This window comes from Garra rufa, chromosome 6, assembly GCF_049309525.1.
Source record: "Garra rufa chromosome 6, GarRuf1.0, whole genome shotgun sequence".
Taxonomy (NCBI): Eukaryota; Metazoa; Chordata; class Actinopteri; order Cypriniformes; family Cyprinidae; genus Garra; species Garra rufa.
In genome coordinates, this window is record NC_133366.1 from 46,423,125 (window position 1) to 46,438,242 (window position 15,118).

Sequence of the window (15,118 nt, forward strand, 5' to 3'; positions counted from 1 at the left end):
TGTCTGAATGAGGTCAGCAGTTCTTGTTTTCCCATAGGGATTATAGGTGGATAATAAAAAGAGGTATAACAAGTTTGTTCCGCTTTATGTCTTTGATCAACCACCGTGAGAGGTATAGATCAAAGATCTTCAAACATTTATTGCTCAAAACTGAAAAAAAAATTAAAGTAACTGGCTTTTACATACTCTTGATTACATAATGTATGGTCCATACTGTGTAGGTATATAATATGGTATATATAAACGTTTGAACTCCCTCCCACTAAACATACAATACATCAGGAAGTGATTTACATTTATATTTACATTTACAGACACTCACATAACTTACATCAATTTACATAAAAATAGCAAACAATAGAAGTTTTTAAGTAAAGATGTTACACTTTTAACTCAAACTTTTAATGTATTTCTTAATCCACCACTTTGCATGGCACAATGATGTGTGTTGTTCCTATTAAAATAAAATGTTGCCTTCATATTTAATGTTTTGTTTTACTTTCCTCTGAAACGACTTCCTCTTTTGCAAAACACTTTTACTTTTGTAATTCTTTTCCCTTCAATCACCTGACTCCATTCACGTGGGGCAATGCTCTCATCATGGTCCAATCAGTTTCTGATGGATAAAATCGAACATTCTTTCTCACTGAATATCTTTCTTTCAATATGAAAAAGGCCCGATTACGAAAGTAAACTTTGTTGTGTTGAGCATGCTTACTATTATGCTGCTTTACAGCCACATGCATGCCTGATACAACATTGAACAGACAGAGCATATCAAGAAAAAATTTTTATTTGAATGTACCACGTCATTGTCATTTCTGAGATATGAAAGAAGGGTGTGTTAATGCAAGACGGAAATGTTGAAATGTTAAACATCGATGTGCTATTAATCTTGCTTCTGTCAGGTTGCTTTTGTTTTATAAGTACAGTAATACCACACAACACAAAGACAGTTTTGTTGTCGAATGACTGATTAATAGGCCTGGACTAGATAAGTAATGCCAAGAAATGCAGAAAGAATATTTTGGCTAGTGGCAACATTTCCAGTCATCACAATGGTAAAACTCACTGAAATGCCTGGTTGAGCTTTATATACTGTTGCTGCCCTTATTGGCAACTTATGATAGACTAGTTTCTGATGGTTGGATGCTGAATGAGTCTTAATTTCTTACTTTTCTCTCTAGGATGAATCACAGTTGTTGTGGTATTCCTCATGTAAGTCACTACATCACTAGACTACATAACATCAGTGTTGTTGTGGTTAACTAAAACTATTTAAATAATTTCCAATAATTAAAAAAAAAAACTCTGAAATAAAATGAAATATAGCTGCAAGCAGCGATTACCAGGGTTCAAGCGCTTTAGGGCGTTTAAGCACATATGGAAAAATACATTATTTAGCATTAATGATTTAAAAAGATTTTTTGGCAAATCCAGGTAATTTACCAAATGTTTTTTAAGGTTTATGGCTGTTATAGTAGCAGCTGTTGTCAATTCTCACCAGGTTTTGTAAAGTTTTGTGTTTTCCTTTAGGCCTTATAGGATTTTGGGTAAATTTGGACAGGCTTCTGTTTTAAACAACCCCGTTATAGCCTTCCAAAGGATAAATTTCAACACTTTTTTTGATAATTATTGACCTAGAGTGTCCAGAGAATTGTACTGCAGTGTTTTTTTCCAGATAGAGCGAAAAATGACTAGTTCGCAAAAGTAGGTTTTTACTTTTTCTCAGTCATTTAACAAATGATTTGATTGACAGCAGTGGTTCTAGAGGCAAAGTTGTTCGGAATGAGGAGTTCTATCAAATGATATTAATATTGTGTGTGTGAAAAACTGCCAAACATACAGTTGTTTACACCCATGAAAAATGCGATATTGCCATTTTTTCCCCTCTCATATAGCGGCACCAAGTGGCCAAGCTCTGCTATTTTTTTCCTGTGACCTAAGATTGATCTCTTCGTGATGTTTTATTAACAAGTTTCAGGAGGAGCTCGCGCAGATAATTAACACAGCCAATTCACCCTTAGTAATCAATCTCTCTATCCAATCAACGCAGGGAAAAATCCCTATAAATAACAAAACAATCCTACCTTCATCATCTCTTGTCTCGTCAAAGCAATGGCTCATCCAAGCAACACAAACTCATCCGAGATCGACCTCTACCCAGAGGACAACGCCTTCGAAGCGGCACCGGATCCTACAGCATCCCCCGCCGCAACGCAAGCCACCACCGCCCAGCAGGATCATCCAACGGAGCCCGCGGCTGCACCACGGGGCCGCAGGCCCTCGTGCAGCCCTGCCACTCACACCCGCCGACGCCAAGCCACGCCATCACCGGCACCTCCCAGGTGTCAGCCATCTTCCCCGGCGTCCTCCTACGCCTCAGCCCTGTCTTCTTTCCCAGCTACAGGGAAATGGACCGTAGCAGGTCTGCGGCAAACGCTCACCAGCGCTGGCGTCATCATCCCGCGCCGAGCTACCAAAGTGGATCTTCTTGATCTGCACGCTTCCCTCCAACTGCGAGAATCTTCCAGTTCCCCCCCTCCACCCAAGGCGGACAGAACGAGCGCGCGCCGTTCAGCTCCTTACATTCGGCCAGATCAATCCGCCAGTCCCGCAGGGACTGGTTCCCGGCCAGAGCGCGCAAGGAGACTTTCAGCGAGTCTAGGACGTGCCCCCGTAGCCGAGGCCGCCAGCCCTCGCCCCCTTCCGCGTTCAGCCAAATGCCAGCCCGCCACCCACGACCTTAAGCGCCACTCGCTTGGAGAAGCCGCGGAGTGGCGCTTAAGGCCGTGGGTGGCGGGCTGGCGTTCGGCTGAATGCGGAAGGGGGCGAGGGCTTACTGCCCTTACTGAGCTTACTGCCTCAGACGACAAATCCTTTACCAATTTTCCCCTCAGCCACCGCAGCATCCGCTACCTATAATTCCACGCTGATTCAACACCGCCAGTTCCCGCTGGAGCCCCTAGCCTTCTTCTCACACTGCAGCCTCAGTGTTTCGCTCCCGCTGGAGCCTTTATTCTAAACCTCCCTCTGCTGCAGCAGAGCCTGCTTCCGCAAAAGCCTCTAGTCCTCTTTTCCACACCGCAGTGCCAGCTCCCGCAGGAGCCCCTAGCCTTCTTCCCACACCGCAGCAGCAGCATTCACTCCCGCTGGAGCCTCCAGTCCTCTTTTCCGCACCGCAGTGTCAGCTACTTCAGGAGCCCTTAGCCTTCTTCCCCCCCCGCACTAGCAGCGTTCGCTCCCGCTTCTATTTTATAACCTCCCTCTGCCGCAGCAGAACCCGCTTCCGCAGAAGCCTCTAGTTCTCTTTTCCGCACCACAGTGCCAGCTCCCACAGGAGCCCCTAGCCTTCTTCCCACACTGCAAGAGAAGTGTTCGCTCCCGCCGGAGCCTCTATTTTTTAACCTCCCTCTGCCGCAGCAGAGCCGGCTTCCGCAGAAGCCTAAAGCCTTTTTTACCTCAGTGTCAGCTCCTTCAGGAGCCCTTAGCCTTCTTCCCACTCCGCACTAGCAGCGTTCGCTCCCGCCTCTATTTAAAACCTCCCTCTGCCGCAGCAGAGCCCGCTTCCACAAAAGCCTCTAGCCCTTTTCAACCTCACCGCAGTGTCAGCTCCTTCAGGAGCCTTTAGCCTTTTTTCTCACTCTGCACTAGCAGCGTTTGCTCCCGCCTCTATTTATAACCTCCCTCCGCCACAGCAGAGCTCACTTCCGCAGAAGCCTCTAGTCCTCTTTTCTGCACCGCAGTGCTAGCTCACGCCTCACGCAGGAGCCCCTAACATTCTTCCCACACAGCAGCAGCAGCATTCGCTTCCGCTGGAGCCTCTATTTTTTAACCTCCCTCTGCCGCAGCTTCCGCAGAAGTCTCTAGCCCTCTTTTCCGCACCGCAGTGCCAGCTCACACAAGAGCCCTCGGCCTTCTTCATACACAGCTGCAGCAGCGTTCGCTCCCGCTGGAGCCTCTACTAATAAACTCCTTCAGCTCCCGCAGGAGCCTCATCCACCTTTTTAAAGTTCCCCACTGCCGCAGCAGTCGCCTTTTCCATAGGAGTTTTCCTATTTTACCCCAGCAGTACCCGCAGGAGCTCCTCCTTCATCTCCATCCACGCACCAACGCCCGCAACTACAGCGAACGTCCAGCATCCCTTAAGTCCAAGCTTTTCGGGGTGCTGTGTGGCTGCTGTCCTGCAAGTAATTACTAGCCTTTTGGGGAGCGCTTATAGGTTTCGGGCCAGTGCTGAGCTCGGACCCCTCCCCCTGGGGGGGTAATTACCACCGAGCTCGAGGCCCTCTCCCGGACAGCACGCCAAACACGCACAACCTTTCGCTCAGTTTATTATCCATAAGAGGGAACTCGTGAAAAAACAGTTTGCCAGTTTGGCAAAGATATCTCTTTCCATTCAGGATTATTAGGCATTTTACTGAAAGTGGCCCTGCCCCTTTTGAACGTTTTGGCATCCCTTTGCAACGGTGAGTCAAAGGTCTTTTTTTTTTATATTGTGTTTCTGTGTGAAAACCTGTGCAATGTACAATAATTTATGCCCTTGAAAAATGCAATATCGCCCCTCACAGACCTTTGGGGCCATAAGTCAAACAGGCCCACTGAATTTCGTTCTGATCAGCCTCCATTAACCTTGTCTAATAGGTGCTCCAACTTCATTGGCCAATTGCAGCCATGTTTTTTAGAGATACACAAATCTGCTTATAGACACTCGTGGCACTTTGGACCATGGCCGTGCACATCAGTTTTCATGTTGATAGGACAAATTGTTGCATAGTTATAGCCTTTTTGGGGGATTTTCCCTCTTATTGCCACCAAGTGGCCAAGTTTCACAATTTATTTTCTTGTGACCTCAGATTGAGCTCTTACACAGCTGAAGTTATCTCATTCCATTCAGGAGTTATAGGCATTTTTCTAAAAGTGGCCTTGCCCCTTTCAAACATTTTGTCATCCCTTTGTCCCTTTCTTATTAATATTCACTCTCCAGAGAATCATTCCGCACTGGTTTGGTTCCATTTGGGTGAAAAACCTAGGACTAGTTTGAAAAAGTAGGTTTTTCCAAAAATCCAAAATACCCGAAAAAATTTCACCAGGCTCACGATCAAATCTGAGGTATGCGTTTTGTCCGGCATGAGCCAAGGATTCCAAAGACATAAGACACTTGAGGCTGCAGACGGTTTAGAACAGGAGTGCCCAAACTCAGTTCTGGAGGGCTGGTGTCCTACAGAGTTTAGTTTCAACTTGCCTCAACACACCTGCTGGGAAACTTCTACGCCTAATAGGAGCTTGATTAGCTGGTTCAAGTGTGTCTAATTGGGATTGGAGCTAACCTATCCAGGACCGAATTTGGGCACTCCTGGTTTAGGAGTTACGGTGCGTTCACACTGGCACGTAGCGAGCGGGACGAAGCGAGCGTTTTCAATTCATTCATATGGAAGTTGCGTGTAAACGGTCGCGTGGTGCATTTTGGGATTGGAAGCGGCGCGGAGAAAGCGTTGAGAGCAGCTGAGAGCGTCAAAAGGTTGGGCATTCCTCAACTTTATGCAAATCTCGAGCGCAAAACGCTGGGCGACAACCAATCGCTGTGAGAAGTAGGCAAGGGAAGATTATGACGCGTGTTACCGAAACTGGTGGATTACTGAGCTGAAATCACATATTATTGAAAAAGTCACGCAAAAGTAAATGTACTTTGCATGTTGTTAGTATACGCTACAGTTTAGTTTGCGAACCGCCGTTAAAAGAAGACATTGGAACGTAAATAGGCTGAGAACATTGTTTTTCAGAGGCGTGCTCTGCCCTAAATTTGACACACCCCAAAGCAGTGGCGTTGTAGCGTTGCCAGCGGCACTGAGCACAAATTTGACGCTGTAGTGTGAACGCACCGTTATGAGTGACTTCGCGCCGCTTCCAATCCCAAAATGCACCACGCGACCTTTTACGCTCAACTTGCACATGAATGAATTGAAAACGCTCGCTTCGCCCCGCTCGCTACGTGCCAGTGTGAACGCACCGTCAGTGTTTGGTCTGCAAGATCAGTTTCACAGTTTCCAATGTTCCATGCTTAAACCCCTAAATATAAAAAGGAGATGAAAAACTTTACATTTAGGTGCTAAAATGTCTAAAAATGAAATTGAAATAAAAATGAAGCTTAAAAATGCAATGAAAAAATCACATAAAAGTATTAAAACTTTAATTAAAACAAAAACTATTAATAGATATTATAATAGTATTTAAATAAGAGTAAAATAACTTTAAGTTTGGATAAATCATCTGTTGATTGAATGCACGGATGTAGGCGTCCTCTCCTTTGTAAGGTATGCAAGGTATTCTCTACAGTATCACAATGGATGTCTTTGTTTCAGGTTTCTGTCCTAAAAACCACGAGTGTCCTGAGATCATCATCCACTGCCTTTTCTTTTTCTATACATAAGGATCTAGAAATGTGAGAACAAAACATGCCTTCCTGTTTTACTCTGCAAAGGAATTGTCCAAAAATATATGTTTTCCTGTTTTTGTATGAGAGGATGTGATTTCTACATGTTCAGGGCTCTGTTTATATATGGCTTGTGCTTTTAAACTGTGATTCTGTTTCAGTACTGCTAACATGAACACAGTTGTTTAAAACAAGCAAATAAATGCAGTAATTGACAAATTAACAATATAAAATTACGTAGTTTGAATAAATGTAAAGATGTAAAGGTATACGGTATATAACTCACATTTCCCCTAGGTGGGGCCCTTTCTGTAAAGTTAGTATGTTAGGTTACTGATTCTTTTTTAGGTTGGGTCACATTACAAGAAACATATCCGTTAGTACAAAAGAAGTGAAAGAGAAATTGACGCAGAGAGAGATGACAGTCGAATCAACTTTAAATCATATGAAATAATTTATCTTTATTAACAAAAAGCAATCCTAAACAAATAAAACCCTTATGTGTCACTAGGTGAAATGCATATTTCTGCATAGCAGAATGACATTGCCATACAATACATACTATAGCCTATTATATAGCCTACATATTGTATATGTGTACCAATATATAATAACAATTCATACTGATAACATCACCATTGCCTCGTGGCTTACATTCATATATAAAGACAGACAATACTATGTAAAGGTAACTAAACTGTCAAATGAGTTGTTTTACACAAATACAAACTCTGTACCAGCGGGATTGCTTTAAAGCAATCAAAGGCCTTTTGTGGTGTTATGCTGCATATGTAAAACTGTTTTGTAGTGCATTTTTAATGTCCTAGAATAGTCCAAACAATCACTACACATAAATACATGTTTTAGTTGAGTCAATGAAGAGCACAGAATCCTATAGGCGTGGTCACATTTACCTCAGCGAAATTAAGCCTGCAAAATCCAGCCTTTCAAAAACAAATCAGTACAATAGAAGTTTGAAGTTTGTGTTAAAGTTGTGTAAATGAAAATGACTTGGTTTCAAGGTAACTTCTATGTGAGCAGAGCTTGACAATAAACAAAGGCTTTTTTGCCAACTGAATTTTCTCTAATGTGACCACACCGTATGAAATGTACTTTGGTTCTGATAAACTGTGCTTTTTGTTAAAGAGCTGCAACTTCTGTAACATCTTCATAACTCCACACATTCATATACTAAAAGGGTACAACCACAGAAATTCTTTAAGTTTCTTGCTCACAGGCAGTTGTTGAATACTATCTTTCCCGAAACTCCGCACCACAGCTTTTCTCGCCAGTTCTTGTAGGCTCTGCGGCATATTTCCACGATAAGGCATACTCAGACTCTTTTTTGGTGACGCGATGTAGTATCCTAGCAGGCCAAAAAGGCAAGAGAAAGTATGTTTACTGCCTGCTAAACTGAAGCCTCCATCCTTCAGGAGCACCCGCACACTGGTTGGGCCCTCGGTAGCCCGATAGCTGAGAGTGAAGAAAACATTTGCCTGCATGCTGTCCCGAATCAGAAAGGTCCCAAGAGGAAGTTTGGCCAGTCGAGCGTGAGCTTCGTCGACTTCCAAGGGACCCCAGTAAAATCCACTGTGGTTCAAGTACTCCACAGCATGGGTGATGAGGTCGCATTCCCGCTGGTCCCGAAAGGGGTGAAAGTGTGTTGGTGGGACAGCACAGGGTTTAGGGGACTCGGGCGGCTTGGACGGGCCCTGTTGCGCAACTGTATGGTCAGTGTCATTATGCTGGACCATTCTGAATCGGAGCCCACTCAGACCATTCCTCCATGGTCCCAAAGCATAGACGAATGCTTCTGTGCCGCCTGTTCAAAAAACAAAGAGTTCTAACATCAACGGCTTTGTTCCGGACACATTCGAGAAATTCTGGGAGTGTGTGAGAAAGTGCTCGAGTATTTGCGAGAAAGCACATTCACTTCCAAGTGTGCTCAGCTTTAATTTAATTCTTCATTACAAAACAGAAAGCTTTCATTTCTGAGAAGCTGATGCTTTATTAAGTCAGTCAGGTGTAACCAACATACACAATGCCAGTTTGTTACCAAGTGATAAGAAAATGATAAAACAGAGAACACCCCTGAAGACCCCTCATGCCTTAGTGTCAGATAACTTTATGAACTTTTATAAAAAGGCACATTTTGTTCAGGTCAAATGGAGTAACTCTAAGAAAATAATGATTATATGTGACCCTGGACCACAAAACCAGTCTTAAGTAGCATGTTTGTTTTATAGGTCAAAATGATCAGTTTTCCTTTTATGCCAAAAAACATTAGAATAATAAGTAAAGATCATGTTCCACAAAGATATTTTGTAAATTTTCTACCATAAATACATTACAAACGTAATTTTTGATTAGTAATATGCATTGCTAAGAACTTCATTCGGACAACTTTAAAGGCGATTTTCTCAATATTTTGAATTTTAGCTGTATCTCGCTCAAATATTGTCCTATCAAACCATACATCAAGCGAAAGCTTATTTATTCAGCTTTTATATGATGCATAAAACTTGACCCTTATTATTGGTTTTGTGGTCCAGGTTCACATATGATACTACAACGATAATATACACTGAGGACTGTGTATCAAATTGCTAGTAGTTTCGTGCTTGATGGCTATTGGTTACTCCACTAACCTTTTCTCTCAGGCTTACAGCTGTTTTTGATTTATAAACTTTAAAGCTGAATTTTCTGATTTGTGTTTTTGACGTAAACTCCCTTTATCATTGCTTTACAGTCCTTTTTATTCTCTTTTGTCTCTTTTTTAGATATTTATCCTTTTTGTACAGAACAATGGTCAACTACTGTTGTTTTTATTTGTGACCATGGACCACAAAACCCGGATATATTTGTAGAAATAGCCAAAAATACATTGAATGGGTCAAAATTATCGATTTTTCTTTTACGCCAGAAATCATTAGGATATTAAGTAAAGATCATGTTCGAGGAAGATATTTTCTAAATATCCTACCATAAATAGATCAAAACTTAGTTTTTGATTATGCATTGCTAAGAATGTATTTGGACAACTTCAAAGGCGATTTTCTTTCGACAAATATTGTCCTGTTAGCTTATTTATTTTTTAGATGATGTATAAATGTCAGTTTAAGAAAAAATACCCTTATGACTGGTTTCATGGTTCATTTGTGCAATATAAATAAAATTTGATTTGATTTGACCATATTGTTTCTTATCATTAATATTTGAGAAAACTACATGAATGCAACAATGACATTTATAAGAAATTTAGAAAAGTTCTCACTTTTCTCAACTGGAAACTTTGTTTCAGTTACGGGTCAGAGATTAAGGAAAATTATTTCCCTCAGGCGTACTATGATCTAAAAATCAAGATCCATATCAAAACCATTACAGAAATATAAAATAAAACTGTTTAAATAATTCATATCAATAGCTTTTATATTTAAGCTTAATTAAAAACTATCTATTATTATTTATTTTAACTAATAACTCCATGTAGCGTTTTTTCTTTGGTTGGTTATATACTTCTTCGAATGTTTTGATGTTATTTGGTCTTTAGACAAAAGTGTTTAACCGTTAGCACAGGAAAAGCGAAGCCCTCTGCCTTCTCTTAAATACCAGTAAGTTACATACATGTTTTCTCGAAAGGAATCACATGTTATTAAAACGGTTCTCTTGTGCAACAAGCGTAACGATTACCATTATTAAATGTACTGTCACCTACACTTTTAAGAATGACCATTAAGCTATATGTATACCGAAAATGTTTTCTTTAAAACGGTGTATAATACACGGAACGCATCACGGTGAAATTAAAGGTGAAAGAGACACCCCCAGTCCGGTCTCTTATCAAAAATCACTTGCCCACTTACCGCAAATGCAGTTTGATGTTGTCTAACCCAAACTTCTCTAGAACTGTGTCAAGATTTCCTGCGATGCTGCATTTTTAGTTAACACATAGGCTGACCATTTCAAAAGATAACGAAAGCGAAAGCTCAAAACATAAGCTAGGCGGTCTCGCCTCCAGCATATTAATAACTGCAACAGCTCTTACAAGAACTGCCAGCGACTGGATGAAGGCTAGCCTAGCCTATATGTCTTAATGTATGCACGGGTTATGCCATTTAAAGTATATTATTGACACTACCCTCTGCTTAACACGCAACGTGAAATACTAGACTTGGGAATGGGGTTGGTTTTTGGCAGATCTCTCTCTCCCTCTCTATGTAATATCTTCAAAATGGCGAGGCCTTGATGAAAAAGCAAAAAAATGAATATGGAACGTTTGTTATAACCAAGCAAATGTAGTTTGTGTTCTTGAATATGTATTTTACGTTATTATTAAGCCTGCTGTTTTGTACGCACTTGTTTCACTTTCATTTCAGGCATGATTTACTTTAAATCACGTGATCTACATCAACTCATGTTAAGGGTTAAAGTAATAAGTCTCATCCCTGGTTTAATTGTATTGTTAAATCTGTAATCCTAAGCAAATATTTGACATATGTATATGAGCTACAAATCTATGATTTTTTTTTTTTTCCACAGGCTTGGAAAATTATAGAAATTAAGGTTATGTAAATACACATCACCCTTTAATACAAATATTAAGTCTATATTTCATAGCATTTTATAGTACAATTTATTATATTATTATTATTATTATTATTATTATTATTATTTCAGACCAATTTGGGAAAAAAAACATAAATATTTACTTATTACCATTATTTTGAATATTAAGAAACCATATCCACTTTAAAGTCTATATGGTTATGATCCTGATGCACCCATAAACAAACACTATTTTTATTAAAGTAAAAAATAGATTGACGTAAATAAAATAAAAAAGTAAAACATGAGCAATGTTAGTGTCTAGTCAGATTTTTTTTTTTTTTTAGTGTGCCAGACAGCTATTGTATCTGAATAAACAGCAGCATTCACTGGTAACGGTAACGGAATACATACGGTTTCAACTTTAAAGGGATGTTGTATGATAAACTGTATGATTACTTCTGTCTCTTCCAGTAATCAGATCACCTCTAAAACTATCTGATAAACGCTATCTCTGAGTGGCAAAGCAGAACGTATACCTGGTATAATTCATTCTACATTTAATTCAGGTCATTTTTACATATCAGAAAACATTTCCAAATCAATTCCTATTTTTAAACTTTAACAAACATGTTTGTTTGAAACTTACGTAGTCATTAATTAATTTAGAATAAATTATTGCATTTTAATTACTCTTTCAGGTGAAAAAAAATACCTTGCTCTGAACTGGAGATGGATCCAAAGATGAATTTTCACCCAAAGGAGTTTCACCTTTAAGATGAGCCCCAAAATCCAAAAAGACCAGCTCTTATGCTGTTGACATCAACTGAATTTACTACACCCGAGAACACTACTGCCCTATCTTCGAGAAAAAAAACATTCACCACAACCCACCATAGGTGCACACAGGTGCTTTTTCATTTCAGTTTCACTTTAGCTGACCCAGGTATAGTGTATCTCATTCAAGTAGAAATGTCTGAAAAAAATACTGTTTCTCAAAGAGAAATATAAATGACACAACTGTACCATGTCTAAATGATGAAAATAAATATATGGCAGAAGCAGAATGTATTGTTATAGAAAATGGGTAGTGTTTCAGTCTTGTGTCGATTAGCAGAATAATTAGACTATTATTTGACTATAATTAGACTGTTCAAATCAATTGGACTTAAACGAAGCTTCAGTTTCAGAATGACTCTTGATCGTGATTAACTTGATCATCCTGAAACAAAAAGCAGAAAGGCATATTACAACAGCAGTTATTTCTCAAAATGTTCTGAACATTCATTTTACAGGAAAACGTCCCTATGTGTCCTGCTGGTTTCACTAACCTAAAACCAACAGCTGTTGAAATGACCGCACAATTTGACTGTAAAACAGATAAAGCCAAAAGCCTTCCAAGAAACGTTCTTCACAATAAGCTTACACTGCACTCTACTGGCAAATTACTACAAAGCCGTAAAACAACAACAATGCACTTAAAAATGCACTTGACAATTCACTTTGTCTGTATTCTAAATGCATGTTGTTTTATAGTGAACAATACATCTGGGCGTGTATCCTTTTAAAAACATTTTTATCCCCTGTATAATCAAAATATTATAACTGAATCTTCCGGTGAAAGAGGCAGACTTTTTGCTCACCCAAGTCTAAATCTTGTCCCTACAAGCTCATGTTCGTCACTTATGAGTGCAACACTCACAAATCTTAACATTCAGCCAACAACTGACACATAGAACCAATATGGAACAAAAGATCTTCCACTTCTTTTAAAAAAAAAATAAGAATATGTGTGCATAACAAAACAAAGGGAAACATCTCGGCAGAAACGTGTTAAAACACTAGCTTCATTAACCACGGTCCACTCATAGTGATCATAAATAATTTATTGTATTCTTAACCCCCCCTTAACTTTCCATTTGTAGTTCATGAGGAGGCAGATGCTGTTTCATGTTCCTCCTTCCTGCCGTGTCTCAGCATGTAGACAGCAGCTGTGAGTGCAAGAACACCATATGTGGCAAGAACAAACTGGAAAAGGGAATAAGTGGGAAGAAAAAAATGACACATTTAGATACATGTGACGTGAGCGAGGATGTTACAGTGGTGTTTGATCATGCAACAATCTGACAGATCCTTATTGGTCTTACATTTCTGCGTCCTTGTATTGTGTAGCTGTTAAAATGTTTTCTCCATCCTGTCAGTTCTGTTGGGCTGGGTGCATTAATCCCGAAGAGCTGTTTCTGTCATAAAAAGATAATGGAATTATGAATAAAACCACGTCCATTAACAAAACATAAATAAACATAATATATCCTACTGTGGCATTTACACTTGCATACATTTCTAAATATACTATGATCTGTCAAATGGCAGACCTTTTTAAAATGAGGACTTATTTATATGTATTTTCATATCATAGCTTTTTTTATATATTTTATATACATTGTTTTGCCATTTTAATAAATATTTTATTTATTATGACAGCATGCATGGCTGCTATATGTTGAACTACGATTTATTATTTGTCTACCTTTACTTCGCTAATAAGGTGACCAAAACTTGTCAGCGGAATCCGAGTCTTCACTGGGGAGGTCGGCATGTCTGTAGCAAAGAATCTTTATTTTAAACCATGCAAATCTAAACAAAACATGGAAACATTAGAATGTAAGTCTTGAAATGCATATAAACATTTAACACTTACTGTATGTATCACTCTAAACACACCGTTTCTATAAAGGACACGCTGCGGTTGTTTACAGCTGCGGCATTAGTTCCGGAATTTTTAAATGTCAGATCAGCATCCAATTAAAACTGCCTAGCGGAGACGTTGAGCCAATGGCTGCAGGCCTGGAGGCGGGACTTTGATGCGGTTACACAAAACTAGTTAAAGAGCCCGCGTTGAATTTTTGGTCAAACGTGTTAACGTACGTGGTAACAGAGGTCAGTCAGAGGAAGTTATCGGGCAATGTATGGGTATCTTTTAACCACTTACATTTAACTTCCTTTTCTGTGACTTGTATAACACAGTGAGCTAATTGATGACATAAACGTTATAGCAGTTTACTCTGATGAAAGTGTCTTCCTCAAGGACACAATGTTTTTTTTTTATTGTTTTTTTTTTATGTGTTGTAGTAGATTACATCATTATATCGCTAATGACCATTGCCAAAATATCATATTTTTTTCATTTGGTATTGCCCTTCAGTATTCAAAAAGTTTTCACCCCCCGCTCTTAAAGGGGTCCTATTATGCTTTTTCACTTTTTGAACTTTAGCCAGTGTGTGGTGTGTATGTTTGGGCATAAAAAACATCTACAAAGTTACAAATCTCAAAGTCCACTCCAAAGGGAGATATTTAGTTTTTAAAAAGTCCCTTTTTAAAAAAAAAAACTACAACGAACTGCTTGTTTGGGCTACAGCATTTGTTTTAAATCCCGCCTACGGAAATTTAAATCATTGGCAGGTGGGGGATTTGCCTAACTTTAGCTACGTATTATGGACAGCCGCTTCTGGGATGCTTCAGCGAGCTGCAGTTCGGCTCGTATAAGCGCGAGCTTTAACTAAACTGCTCAGGTAGCCGTGCTGGAGCTGCGCCGTTGACGTGTGGTATAGAGGGACGAAACACACACAGAGCTGCGGCTGCTGTAAACACGAACATTAACTAGATTGACGATCATCCGTGGATGTGGCGACGCGCCATAGACGTGCAGTGTGTGGTAAGAGATTTATTCATCATACAGTGTAGATAGCTTCACTAGCCTTATGATCTCAGGCATGTAATTAATTAAATACATTAGCACAATAATGATAATATCATGTATCGGTGATCTTGCGGGCTAATGACAGGACCAACACTTCTGTAGCGTTTTATTTACTCACCCTTCATGCATCCTAGGTGTAAATGACTTCCTTCTTTCAGACGAATGCAACCGGAGTTATATTAAAAATATTCCTGGCACTCCCAACTTTAGAGGGCAGATTGAATGGCATAGACAAGTGTTTCTCTCCATCAGTCCAAAATCAGTCGATCCATAATAAAAAGTGTCTCACTTGGCTCCAGGGGGGTCAGTAAAACCCTCCTTTAGCGATCCGATGTGTTTTTTGTAAAAAAAAAATATCCATATTTGAAATGTAAGAATCA

At 39.8% G+C, this 15,118-nt stretch overlaps 2 protein-coding genes across 3 annotated transcripts; both read right to left on the reverse strand.

Moving 5' to 3' along the window:
- Positions 1 to 6,868: 6,868 nt before the first annotated feature.
- Positions 6,869 to 10,166, reverse strand: socs1b (suppressor of cytokine signaling 1b). Its single transcript, XM_073842679.1, has 2 exons — positions 10,139 to 10,166; positions 6,869 to 8,255 (listed from the first exon to the last, which is right to left on the reverse strand). The coding sequence occupies exons 1-2, from the start codon at positions 10,164 to 10,166 to the stop codon at positions 7,618 to 7,620; spliced, it is 666 nt and encodes a 221-aa protein (XP_073698780.1). The 3' UTR covers positions 6,869 to 7,617.
- A 2,677-nt stretch (positions 10,167 to 12,843) lies between these two features.
- LOC141337047 (ATP synthase membrane subunit K, mitochondrial-like) lies at positions 12,844 to 13,751 on the reverse strand. 2 transcript variants are annotated; one of them, XM_073842786.1, is made up of 4 exons: positions 13,684 to 13,751; positions 13,509 to 13,579; positions 13,126 to 13,218; positions 12,844 to 13,006 (listed from the first exon to the last, which is right to left on the reverse strand). In XM_073842786.1, the coding sequence occupies exons 2-4, from the start codon at positions 13,575 to 13,577 to the stop codon at positions 12,905 to 12,907; spliced, it is 264 nt and encodes an 87-aa protein (XP_073698887.1). In that variant the 5' UTR covers positions 13,578 to 13,579; positions 13,684 to 13,751; the 3' UTR covers positions 12,844 to 12,904. The 2 variants fall into 2 exon arrangements, with proteins under 2 accessions (XP_073698887.1, XP_073698886.1); XM_073842785.1 differs by having other exon boundaries at positions 13,680 to 13,748.
- Between the last annotated feature and the right edge of the window lie 1,367 nt (positions 13,752 to 15,118).